General features: G+C 30.1%; 2 protein-coding genes across 3 annotated transcripts; one reads left to right on the top strand and one right to left on the bottom strand.

The window, feature by feature from the left end:
- Positions 1-567: 567 nt before the first annotated feature.
- Positions 568-2333, bottom strand: LOC109816422 (myosin heavy chain-like protein). The gene is made up of 2 exons (XM_020381436.3): positions 2018-2333; positions 568-1836 (listed from the first exon to the last, which is right to left on the bottom strand). Exons 1-2 carry the CDS (start codon positions 2109-2111, stop codon positions 1028-1030), a joined length of 903 nt encoding a protein of 300 aa, XP_020237025.1. The 5' UTR covers positions 2112-2333; the 3' UTR covers positions 568-1027.
- A 4263-nt stretch (positions 2334-6596) lies between these two features.
- LOC109816414 (F-box protein SKIP19) lies at positions 6597-8407 on the top strand. 2 transcript variants are annotated; one of them, XM_020381427.3, is made up of 3 exons: positions 6597-7003; positions 7377-8031; positions 8112-8407. In XM_020381427.3, exons 1-2 carry the CDS (start codon positions 6663-6665, stop codon positions 7996-7998), a joined length of 963 nt encoding a protein of 320 aa, XP_020237016.1. In that variant the 5' UTR covers positions 6597-6662; the 3' UTR covers positions 7999-8031; positions 8112-8407. The 2 variants fall into 2 exon arrangements, with proteins under 2 accessions (XP_020237016.1, XP_029130848.1); XM_029275015.2 differs by having other exon boundaries at positions 7377-8407.
- Positions 8408-14241: the final 5834 nt, after the last annotated feature.

Genomic DNA, 14241 nt, shown 5'->3' with positions numbered 1-14241 from the left:
GCCTTTTTTACAGACAATGTCATGCGAATAGTCTGTAACATCCAAGAATTGGTGCCATGGGTAATGGTTTAGTATCACTTTTTATTGTGACCTGTGAGGTGAAAGGTGAATGTGGAACTATTTTCTCAATATAATTAAAATGAGTAGGTTAGTAACTTTCTTGAACAACTTTATCTTATAATTAGATTCATTTTCATCAATTTATAGTCCCGTCTTTCAACTCGTGATGTAACTATAATTTCCTTTCTTATTAGACAGTTTTCTTTAGTGTGAACTGTGAAGTCTTAATTGAGAGCTTCGTCATTCCCTATTTCCGTACCTTGCTATTTCCAAATAAGGATTGACTAAAGTTTCGTCAAGTAGCATGTGTTATGTGTTATGGTTAGAAAGATGCAAATCCAATATATATTTCCAAACGTTAACCATTAACAGATCTATAAAGTGAGCGATTGAGCATGGAGCATGGCCCAATTGGTTATGTTTGAAGTCGAAAATAAGCATTCACAAGTATAGTTCCAGGAAAAACTATTATGTAAATACACGAGTATAACATCTATCAAACTGATATATATGGTGATATACTTCCCTTGATTTTTCCGTGCAAGTCTACGTAATTGTTTATTACTAGACTAGACAGAGATCACATTCTTATGTTGTTTTCTGATGTGAATAATGTATTGAACTGAAGGAAAATTGAATTTAGGACAAGCTTATAAGGAATCTAGTTTATACAACTCTTTGGTCAGTGTACATCTGAACCAAAGTTCAAAAACATGTGCAATGTCACCATTATCTTCTTCGACCCTTTCTACTCACTCTCGTATTACACATATTTTACAGTCAACTGATTTGGTTAATGGCTCCCTTTCTGCTAATGGTCTAAGAGCATGCTTTCTAGATATGAGAATAGACGAGGTTGGCATGAAATGAAGAAGAGCATGCTGTAAATGGATGATGTGTTGATACAATGCCCATTCTCTTCTTTGCCTCTACCAATCACAGATTGCTGAGCGTTGGGCATATCACATCAAGTTCTCTTCTGTGTATGTTTAGAGATTTTCATCATAAGAGAATGAAGCATATGCTCCAAAGCTGAGATTCCCTCTTTGATGTCGTTTCCTAGTTTACTTGACCTTTTTCCTTCCTTGAAGCTACTTATCCTGTGAATGCCAGCTTGAAGTTCCTCCTCCATTTGCTCCATGGTGTCACGAATTTGCCTGTTTTCCTCTAGAACGTCTCTGAGTTTTCTCTTCATAGACCGATAACCATCAAGTGACTTCTGGAGTTGCTCCGAAAGCGCCTTGTTACGCTCTCGTAGAACTATGTTACATTCCATCTCCACTCCATTAGTATTACTCTTCTTCTCCTTCTGTTCGGAGCTGCACTCATGCAACTTCTCCATCAACATGTCATTCTGTGCCTTTAGATCACCAATGAAATCCTCCATTTCTGTCAACTCCTGAGCCTTTCTTGCAAGCTCAGCAGCCATAATTTGCTTCTCTTTTCCCAAACTTGAACACAATGCTTGAAGGCTCTGCCGTGCCACCAAGCTTGCATTAAGCTCTCTCTTTAGCCTCTCTTTCTCATCCATAGGCGCATCAGGAGGCCTTTTGTCCTTGGGAGTTGGAAGGTTTGGCCTAAGATCAGTGTTACACCGCCTAAGTTCAGCTTTTCTCATGGTAGAAGATTGAATCTTTTGAACCCTCGATCTAGCCTCATCTAGGATTAACATCATTCCATTCACCCTATGATACTTGCGCTCATCATTTTCTTTTGGGCTAGACCCATTATGATCTTGAATTAGCTTCAGTAATAGCTTCACATTCGTGGCAAGTCCTATACCAAAAATATGAAATATTGCATAAGGGTCACCACCATATGATATGCCTAACTTAATGTTGTGGAATGATTAATCAATTGAACGTTCTGTCATTCTAAGATGATGGAACATGTCAACAATCCTTTATGATATCACAAAAATTGGAAGGATCTGAAGTGTGTATAACATGAAATTTACCTTCCAAACCGCATTCTTCTTCTGGCTGTCCGTTGAAATTACTTGTTGAAGAAGAAAGAAAATGCGGAGATGAATATGCTCGGATGCGATCCATGCTATAGCCAGCAACAGGGAAATAACAAATATGGTAAAAGATGTGCTAAACAGCACTGTGTAATGGAAGAATGGAGGGTAAGAGATGAATAAATGTTTTTTTTTTGTTTTTCAATGTAATATGTGGTGAGAGATCCAAGAAAGAGAGATTACTTTTCCAGACTATCTTCTCCTTCTCCTCTTTCTGATCTCTTTGGAAAAAGTTTGTGATTTTCTTTCTTCGTTTCTAATATAGTATATTATGATGTTAGATCAAATGGGAGATGGGCTGGTTCATGGTTGATGCGCAATTATTGCTTAGAGTTTGACTTTTTCATTGGTTTTGTCTTTCTCTCAGGCCGCAAACACAAATCCGAGTAAATTCACTTCCTAAGATAGATTTTCAGTGAAATATTATGTAATCATGCAAAACGATAATTTCTCCTACTTTGTCTGCATAATTCATGTAAATTAATTTAACAATACAGTAATACTAACATAACACATCAATATTGTTAACATATACTAATACTTATTTAGCGGTCAACGGTATTTTATGCTTAACCGCTCAACCGGTTGATAAAATGCTATTCAGAATTTGGGTATGCTCGGTAAATTTAAGTCGGAAAATTAAAAGTTTAAAGTTTATAAACTCATTTATTCTATAATTGGAAATTACACTAACAACGATCAAACTAAAACACAATCTTGTATATATATTATTCTAACTTCCTGTCGATCGGAGTGGTTCAAAATTTATAAACTAATTGATTAAATTGAAACTATTTTGTAAGATTAAAGGATAAATGCAAAACAATGTAAAAGGTTATATTTATTTATTTATCTAACTAGATTATCTTATTATAAGTGATGAAAGGTTAAATACCTTTTTATTATAAATAAAAATAATTAATAGTTGAAATTAAAATTTAATTATAAATATATTTTTTAGATTATTACTATTATCATTTTCATGATTTTCAGTATTATCATTACATATTGCTATTGATGCCATCAGTGGCGGACCTTTTCTATGACAGGGGGGAGCCACAGCTCCCCCAAACTTTTCCAAATTTTCATATATATATATATATATATATAATTTAGGGTTTAATCAAGTGAGAGGAAATTAATCTAAGGGTTATATTTTAACCCTCTCATCACTCATAATAAATTTTCCCTATATATACTCCTTCCTATTTTTTAGTTGAAGTATGTTAGTAATCTACACTAAAATTTTAGGAAAAAAAATCACTCATTTATTTTGATTTGGTTAATTTGTACAAAGGATATTATAATAATTTAATTTAATGTTAAATAAAAATAAAATATTTTCTCTCTCTTATTAAATTTATTCTCTAAGTCATTTATATTTTTTTATTTGTTCAGAGAGGGGAGACATCATGAGAGATGAGAGAGAAATGAGTTAAAAAAGGAATTTAATAAGAGAAATATAAATAAATTAGAGAAAAAATATAATATGAAAGAACGAAAGAATTTAATAGGAGAGAGATAAATAAGTTAGAGAAAAAATTTAATAAGAAAAAGAAGTGGGTTGGAGAAGGAATTTAATAAAAAATAGAAACAACTTAGAGAATGAAGTTAATAAGAAAGAAAAAATATTTTATTTTTATTTAAAATTAAATTAAATTATTATAATATCCTTTATATAAATTAACCAAATTAAAATAAATGAGTGGTTTTTTGTCCTAAAATTTTGGTGTAGGTTGCTAACATACTCCAACTAAAAAATAAGTAAGAGTATATTAGCATTCCTCACACACACATATATATATATATGAGGAGGGTTCAAACGACACCGGTATAACTTTTACTAAGTGTTACACCGCTTAATAACTTTATATTAAATGTGAATTTTGTAAATCCAACCGTTAGATTGAAAGTTCATATCTCTTAGATCATATATATCAAAATTTATATTAATCTAAGATGATTTGATACTTCATTCTCATAAAACAAAATTGACGTAATATATACATTTCAAAATATACTAAAATATGAACACTTTGATTACTTTCAAGTTGTTGTTCAATTTTAACAAAATTTGACATATATGATCTAAGAGATATGAACTTTCCATCTAACGGTTGGATTTACAAAATTCACATTTAATATAAAGTTATTGAGCGGTGTAACACTTAGTAAAAGTTACACCGGTGTCGTTTGAACCCTCCTCTATATATATATATATATATATATATATTAATATTATATTTATATATTATTATATTATTAATTATAATAAAATTAAAAAATTGAGTAAAAAAAAGAAAAATTCTATTTTTTTATTTAATAAAAAATTAATTTATAATTTTATATATAAAATAATAATTTGGCACCTCCAAACTTTTAATCCAAGTTCCGCCACTGGATGCCATCACAATTATTGTTACCACTCATATGATAGCGACAATTAGGGATATAATTAGAAAATAATCCTGAAGGAAGGAAAAAATTTATAACATAATAAACAACATCAAGAAAGACCAATTTATATTGTTAACAATTATTTAATTAAAATTTAAAAAAAAGTTTTAAATCTTTATACTTTTGGAAAATGTAAAATTGACAAACTTTGTCTTCAAACTTTAAAAATAATGTAAATTTAATTTTTCATAATTTAAAAATAATATGATGAATTTTTATCAATATTAATGAGTATTTAGAATTCGGAAAGAAAAAGTGCTTTTAGAATCTATATTTAGATAAATTTATTTGGAAGTAATTATAGAAAGAAAAAATGAAATAAAGTTTATGCATAAGTTTATTTATAATTTTTTTGGAGAAGTTATATGAAAAAATTTCTACAAATTAACGTATATATAATCTAATTTTAGCTTATGAAAAAATATATTTATTTTTTCCTTCATATTTTTTCTTCTTAAAAGTATGTTTATGGAAAAATTTGTCTAAAAAAAACTCTTGAACTTTGTACTTTCAATCAACTATAGTTAATATTTTTTATACTTTTATATATATGAATTTGGTGCTCAAACTTTAAAAAAACATGTATATTTAATGAAATATTAGAAAAGATGAAGTAAATCCATATGCTTTTTTTTTTAAGTTTAAGAACAAATTATATAAAAGTATATGGACATTGACTACATTTGACCATAAGTATATGAACTAAAAATACTTTTTTCTTCATAAAATTTAGTCTTGCGAAAGTAAGTATATAATTACTTTTGATGGCGGACAAAATACAATTAATAAAACATTTATTTTATAATAAAATAGTTTGAATATATATATATATATATATATATATATATATATATATATATATATTATTTTTTCTTCAAACACCTTAACATAAAATAAAATATATTAGTTAAGATAAAATGTATTTGATTTAATTAAAATAGTAGAAGTTGTGATTAAAAATATAAACTTACCGGTAACGAGTGGCCTTATAATTATGCAGATGAGCATTTTAATTTTTTTTTAGCCAAATATTAAATATATTAGGGGGGGTAACAATAGTATTTTTTTATGCAGGAATGCTCAAGTTATTAGAAATATTTTTTTGGGGCCTTGTGGGAGAGGGATGGTTGTCTATGTGTAGATATACCTAATTCCATCCTTGATAATAATAATGATAATAATGTTGGTGATTCCATATTAATAATAATATTAGTAATGATGATGATTTATCATCATCGTTACTGTCACTATAATTACTATCGTCATTATTTCACAATAATAATTATAATAGTAAAATTAGATAATGAAAATAGTCATAAAAATTATTATAATAATAATAACAAACTTATAATAAAATTTTAATTTTAACTATTAATTACTTTTATTTATAATTTATAGATTATTATTTATTTATTTCATCTATTATGATAAATGCATTCATTGATACACTCCTCGTAAATTTATGTATATATGTGTGAATTTTGGAAGGGAGTGTATGAGAGATATGAAAATTGACATCACCTCTCAAAATTGAGCTACCAAAATAGGTATTGGCTAGTTAATGAAATAAGACATTTGTAATTTGTGATGATGTTACGTGAATTTGCATAGACCGACAAGAAAGTTTCATTTTAATAATTAATTTATGAGTTAATCACATATATACGGCCAGTGTAAAGTTTTTTTTACACAGACAATCAATCATATATTTTAATAGTGTATGTCAGTTGTTTATTTAATAAAATAAAAATAAAATAAAATAATTTAAAAATTTTGATTAGTTATCGGTATAAAAAATTTTACACTAGCAGTGTATAGATGATTAACTCTTAATTTATATAAGTAGTCCAATTTGGTTGGTCAAAACACAACTAGTCTAAAAATGGTAGAACGAAGGGAAAGTGGTTTAGAGTCCTCAAGTTTGTTTTGCTTAATTAAGCGTCCCTTCCCAAATCACTCAACTCATGGTTAGCCTGCAAGTGGGCTAGCCCAATCCATATTGCAATGATTAAGAAAGTGGGCTGAGGCCCATATTGCATTCCCCCATTAAAGAAAGAAAAGGGGAAAACCTGAAAAGGAAAATCAATAAATTGGAGAGCGTCACCAACCAAACCTCGATTCTCCGATGGAATCGTCGTCGTCGTCGTTGTCGTTGAAGGCGGTGGAGGGTTGCGGCGAAGAAGAACGAAACTGGCTGGATCTTCCGCAAGACGTGGTGTGCGCAATTTTCCAGAAGCTGGACGCAATCGAAATCCTCACGCGCGCCGAGAGCGTGTGCTCCACATGGCGCAGCATCTCGAAGGACCCTCGCCTGTGGCGCACCATCGACCTCCGCAATTCGGGCGACATGGACTTGCAGTTAGGGGCTCTGTGCCGCCGCGCGATTGACTTCAGCTCCGGCCACTTGCTCCGTCTCAGCATCGAGAATTTCGGCACCGACGATCTCCTCCACTATGCCACTGACAAGTCAGTTCCTCTTTTTCAATGCTTTAATCGCGTTTAGCCCTAATTGGAACACCGTTACTTGCATGTCGTCTTGCCACACCAAATTAACAATATTTTCTTTATAATTAATCGAACCACGCGTTGCTTTGCTTACATTGAAATTACTGTGAAAATTGGACAAACACGGCTTGCTAATATTGCAACTAGGTCAATCAAATTCCGTCTTAGTGTGCAGTTTTACGCAATTATAGAGAAAATATAAAAAGAGTGTTGTTCTTAGCATACTTTCATGAAACCAATTGACGGAAATTTTCTATATGGTTTGTTTGTCAATGCAATGCCATATCTTTTGGTAGCATCTATATGTAATACTTCTCCCCTTGCCATTTCCCAGTACAAGTCATCTACGATGCCTGCGTCTTGCATATTGCTATGATATTTCAGATGAGGGATTGCGTGAAGTTGCAAAAAAGCTTCCTCAGTTGGAGGAACTTGATATATCAATCAGCAACTTAACCAAGTATTCTCTAGAAGCTATTGGCCGGTGTTGCCCTCAATTAAAATCATTGAAATTCAACAGGGAAGGTTACAGACGTCCACACATTGTGTGTGATGAGGAGGCATATGCTATTGCAGAAACCATGCCCAAGTTATGCCATCTCCAGCTTTTTGGAAACAAACTGACTAATGACGGCTTGCTTGCTATTCTTGATGGCTGTCCTCATCTTGAATCCCTCGACTTGCGACAGTGTTTCAATGTTAATTTGGTAGGAGGTTTAGGGAAGAGATGTGCTGAACAGATCAAAGATTTACGGCTTCCATATGATCCAACTGATGACTATCCATTTCAATCTGATATTGATTATGGATCATTTGATGGAGACTACCCATCTGGAATCTCAGACATAGATTTCTTGTCTGGTGATGATTATTATGATTATGACTATTATGGATTCTCGGGTGGGAGTGACTTTTCTGATTATGATTATGAATTTGAAAATTATTATGACCTTTGACAAATTTGAGACATTTCAGCCCGAGGAAAAATGGTAGTGCGAATATTTCAGTTACATTATATTATCTCTCTGCAAACATTTGAGTAGTAATGCTGTTTTAATGAAATTGGTAGGTGGAGACTGCATGATCGTCTTGTACATGGGTAGTAGATAGCTGATTTTCATCTGAAGCTGATGTGAAGCGCGCTCACATTTTGCAACTTGTATCTATCTGATATATGTAAGAAGCAATTTGATTGGCTTATGTTAGTAGTTTGTGACCCTGAACTTTGCTGTGTAGGGTTTTTTTCGTTTGAAATCCAAAACTATAAAGGTAAATTTTTATAAAAATTATAGTAAATGTTAAAATTCGTTACTGGTAGTAAATTTGAAACATTTATAATATTTTTCGATTGGTGTTATGATTGAATCCAAACCCAGGTTGCTCAACTCAACTTTTAACGTACGTTATGTTTTCTCCTGACTCAAGGTTTTGTTTCTTTTGGTGACCCTATTTGTATCAACCTCGTGCACATATTGGATATGTGATTTTGTTCATAAATACATGTCGAGCGAATAAAGTAAGACCAATGGTACCATACAAAATAAAAGTCAGATACAATGGCAAGTCGAAATGTTGGTTGGACGCACTTGGGCATGTCTGTGTATACCTATTACCTATCTCACTTCGTCTTTCCTGTACTTTAAATTTGACAAACGGTTTGACGACCTATTACTCATCATACATTTGTTTATCATTAGTGGCTTGACTTAAAAATATTTTCAGGACTTGTGATCATTAATGTCCCTCAAGAGTGGGATGACACCATACTTTTCAATCCCCTAAAAAAGTGGTTTCTGCAACTTTTTTGTTTATTTTAATCCCTTTTAAACGATTAATATTAAAAAAATATCATGACTACGCAAACTAAGATTTCGAAAGCATACAAGGTCGTTGATCTCTTACGTTTGAGAAACAAAGAGCAATACATGAAGATGATGTAGTCAATCATAAATGGAGCAACACGAATTTGGTTTTCATGCAGACAAAGATTGGTGAATTTGATGCAAAATTAGGGCTGCTGGATAAATATTGAATTTTTATCCAATTTTTGTTTGGTAGCTGTTTAAGGAAGATGTTACTTTTTTGGATGGTTTTTGTAAATAAGACGAGGTTTATTTGTTGAACTATTTGTTAGATATTTGAAAAGGTTAAAGTCTCATATTAATTGTTTTATGAAATCATTTTTAAAATTAAATAACTGTTTACCTAAAAAATGACGTTTTATTTTGTCACCTTAACTTGGTCTCACCTTTTCTTTAATCATAACTTAACGGGAAAGGTAGTTATGGAACACTTTGTAGAATAAGCATTTGGGAAACGTATATGCTGTGGAAAATTGCCCATGGACTCAATTGGTTGCTGGTGATTTGGTTCTCTCGTGTTATCTATTGGGAATACTGTGAACAAGGACTGAATAGATGGGTGAGGCAATTAGGTGCATAAGGATGATCTATTGAGCTCAACCATGGCACCTGCATATAAAGAGTCACTGGCTTATGCAAGAATGGAAGTCCAATTAGAACCTTTGAACAGATAGAGATGAATCTTTTAATTTCTAACATTAAGTCTCCATTCAGCAACAATTAGTAAACTTGTCATTTAAGGTAAAGGGAGCACTTGCTCGGTCACACTTTGTGCTCATTAGCCATCTTGTGAATAGTAGCTTTCCTATAGTCATACAAAGCTTTCTTGTTGACTAATGTAGTATAGCTTGCGTTCGTTAAGTAGGATTGCTTCAGATGCAAAAGGCTACCTAGCCAAAAGCATTTGTAAATCAATTTAGTTTAGTTTGGTTCTAGCCCTTTGAAAATAATGCCATCCTCCCTCTCCATCAACTATGGTCTCAAAATCATTATTTATATGGCTGCCAAACAGTTCTCAAAATGATAATTAAACTTGTAAGAATGAGAACACTTGCAACTATGAATGTCAAGTGTTCATAATTTTAGAAAAAACACATTTTATATGAAAATCCTAAAAATTACCGAACTATACTTTTTACTGTACAAGTTGATTTGAAGAAAGAAAGGCGAAACTAACAGGCCATTCGGAAGCCCTCTTTCTTAAATCTTGAGTCCTTGGTAGGGTCTTTGTCATGGGTTGGGCCTAAGAGAGTAGAGATGACATGTGACCTGCCCAAGAATGGGGAATTTCATTTTGTTTTAAAGTTTAAGATTTAGGGTCCACAATCGAATAAGCTTTTTGCATGTGTGTATCTGTTTTGTTACTTTAAAGACTCCAAATTTTCATTTAATATTTTAAAACTACAATAAAAGAGAAGCAACAATAACAGTAGATTAAAAAAAAGGTAGGTTACGTTATGAAAAAGCTAAAATGATAAAAAAAAATGTAGGTTTCTTTATTCTTCTTTTCAGAAATTATCATAATAAATATTTTGAGACATTTTTTTTATAATAATTATTTTGATACGGAGAAGTAAAGTTTTATTTCTCTCAAATATATAATCATGTTAGTAATTAATTTGGCACAATCTACATTGTTTATTAAACTTACTATGTCATTGACTATTGAACCACTATCAAATTATTCTTAGATGTCCAAATTATAAGTACGAGATGTTTGGTGTTTGAGCCTAAAAAAATATATTAATTTTTTTTTATTTTTAGTAATGAAAATTATAATAATATATATAAATAAAAATAATCATTATTTTATAAAATTTAATTAAATTCTAATCTATTTTCTTAAAATACATCTAATCTTACATATTTCACATTAAAAATAATGAAGATTTTAATAGTATATATAAATATAAATAAAAAAACAATTTTGATTGAAAGTAATGGTCGTAATGCATGTTCTTGTTTAGAAATGCTTGTGTTACCTTTGGGAGACGGTGGGGTGTAGACTTGTGCAAACTGCAAAACTTCATTCATCCCAATAACATATTTATGCCAAACTGTCACATCCATCCCATCAAAATTTATTACCTCTTCACTCACCTAATTAATTTCTTTTTTCCTATTACTGGATTACAGATTATTAAATTCTCATGTTAAAGTGCAGTTCACTTGATTCAAAAATGTGAATTATTGTAAAAATATATATATTAAATTTAATTTTAATGAACAAAATTCTTATAAATAAATAATATTAAATTTATTTCATATTCATTAAATTCAAGTATAATAAATTCAAATATCTTTAATAAAATTTTGAACTTGAATTTCATGTATAAAAATATATGATTGAAATGAAATGATAGATATTATTAAAAGTTATTAATTAAATTTCGTAATAAAAATTAATTATTAATTTAAAAAATTGAAATTAAATATTAAAAAGTAATAAATATGTTATATTTATAACATAGTAAAAAAAGTTATCAAGTACTAATGCATACACAATTTTTTGTTTATCTAAATCACATGTATCTTCTATAAATTAAAAATAATTTTATTTAATTTTAATAAGATTATTATTAATAATAAAACTCTTCCTTTAAATATTTACTTCAATTACATAAATAAAATAAATAAAGATTTATTTCTAAATTTGTGTAATATACTTCAATTTTTATTAGCACCTCATTAATGTCAATGCTAGCTTACAGACCAGCAAGAGCTGGTTATCAATTCCCATGTCCAAATAGTCGACTAAAATAAAGCGTTTTCAAGAGTTAGAAAAACATAAAAATATTATAAAAAAAAAATCATCAGTGTGCTATCATTAATGATTTAATTGTAATTTTTAATAACCTATTTTAACAAATATCTTTATTGATTCCTCGAGACAATAATTAAGATGAACTGAGATCCCCTCAAGTCAAATTACTCTCCAACCAATATCGTGCACAGTAAGCAAAGAAGAAAGCCTATGTAACATATGGTCTAAATTTTGACCGTAGAAAAATTTGAAGTTGAGGTAGACTAGATCACTCTCCAGTTTATAAAACCCTTAATATTTTGCTCTGAAGCTAACCTAGAGGGTTTTTTTTTTTTTTTTTTTTTTTTTTCCGTTATATTTATAACAATTGGGTAAGAAGAATAAGTGTTTTAGAAAGGAAAATGGGTAAGAAGAGACGAGAAATGCGAGAAAAAAAAAGTGGAGGAGATATTTTTGGATAGGTTTCTATAAAAAATAGGAGATATAAAAAATAGAATTTTAATGATTTGTTTGGATAAAGGAAAGAATTAAAGAAAATAGGTGAGAATTGATTTAATAAAAAATAATGTGAAATTTATAATTATTTGATAAAGTGAAATTAAGTGAGAAATATAATGAAATTGATATTTTAAAATTATATTTTATATAATTAAATTTTTATGTAAAAATATATTCTTTAAATAGTTACAATTTTACCATTTATTAACTAGTTAATTAGACAATAGTGTAAAGGTAGTTTTGTTCAATCATTTTTTTGTAGAAAATTTCACACAAAATTATTGTAACAATTTATTAGGTCACCACATTTAGTATAATACAACTATTCGTAGTGAAAAACATAAAACAACTACCTAAGGTTAACATATAAATAGTTCTTGAAAAATTACATTTAATAATATAAATATATGTATAAGGATAAAGCCAACAAAACAATAATTGCCCCGTAATGGAATTATAACCTATCTTGTACACATATACGTATATACAATAATCAAAAAACTAAAATGTATATAAGTCTAGGTTGTTGGTCAAACAACTCTACAAAATATCTATAACAATAGCACCAAGTTACACAATTATCTAGCACGACGCTCAATCAGACGTCTACTTCTAGCCTATCCCTATCCCGCTCCCATATAAATATGATAATCATTGTCCAACCACAAGGAAAACGTGAAAGGATAAACTAATATTCAAAAGAATAAACATATAACAAGTATAGAAGTAAAACAACTACTCCCTCCGTTTTTTTTTCATAGTCGTTTTGTCAGAGTTTGTTGTTTTTTTTTTTCATTGTCATATTACTAAAATCAATGAGTTATTAATTTTTTTCTTCCATTTTTACCCTTGATAATTAATACATATTTTCTGAACAATGTGTGTATTTATTTTAAATGTCTACCTAATTTTTCTCCAACTACTCATATAAAGTTAATGTGCATTTATAAGAGCAATATGTTCTCAACAAAATATTATAAAAAAACAAAAAAAGGGACAACTATTTAATGGAGTAGTTCAACAGTCTAAAAAATGCACAAAAAAAAATAAAGGGTAAAATAGGAAAGTAAGTAATAAATATTTTTGAAAACTAAAATATCAATGATTTTCTTAAGTCCCGTGCAAAACCTTAAACGACTATGAAATAAAAACGGAGGGAGTATAATGTAAACACCAACATGTAAACCACACAACCATAATGACATCATGGCTTACAACATAGCCACACAACCAAAGCACCTCAACATGGCATTCAACAACCTTAAAAAGGTAAACAACTTAACCACATCACAACATATCAACTTACACCACAATCATGTCATTCAACAACAATTCCACAAAGCATATGAACAACATCATAATCAACACATCATGTGCATAACACCTCAAACTACATGTGTCATCACGCCAATTAGAGAGATCTCTTACAACAACGGTAAACAGTCTAAGTGGTTTAATCTTATCGAACTAACATGATCTTTTTACACCTATTAGATCAACAACCAATTTGGATAGAAATCTTCAACAACATGATTCTCGAATTTTGTCACCTAATTTAGGAAAGTCTATAATTCCTATAAGAGTAGGACAACTTAGGTGTGGGTTTACCATGACATTAACATGCATAACTAAGTCTCATGAAATTATTTTTACCCTCCAAATACTATGTCCCTTCCAGTACTTAGCTAGGAGATTTGCCCCCTGACCTTGTACCTTACTCGTTTGGTCACTTTATACGTGTATGTTTTGACCTTGTCTACATACATATCAATATTGGTCATTTGTAATCAATATAGTTTGACTTGACTCCTATATTGTGGTCACTTATAGTTGGTATGCTTCGACCTTATCTACATACCACATCAACTAAAGTCTTATAGAAGATTCAACTTTCCACTTCAAGAGTCAACTACTCAAGAAGGATTTTCAACAATTAGGCTCATAGAGTACCACAACAATGTCCTCACAATGAGATATTTGACTTTTTAAAACACCTTATTCTCTTATCCTAAGTTAATCAACACAACGCACCCTAGTGCCTTAAGCATTCTCAACACCTTAACCTCAACATTCAA

The sequence above is a fragment of the Cajanus cajan genome, chromosome 1 (assembly GCF_000230855.2).
Source record: "Cajanus cajan strain Asha chromosome 1, NIPB_CcT2T_4, whole genome shotgun sequence".
In the NCBI taxonomy this organism is placed as follows: Eukaryota; Viridiplantae; Streptophyta; class Magnoliopsida; order Fabales; family Fabaceae; genus Cajanus; species Cajanus cajan.
Note: the sequence above shows the minus strand (reverse complement) of the source record. Positions and strands in the feature narration are given on the sequence as shown.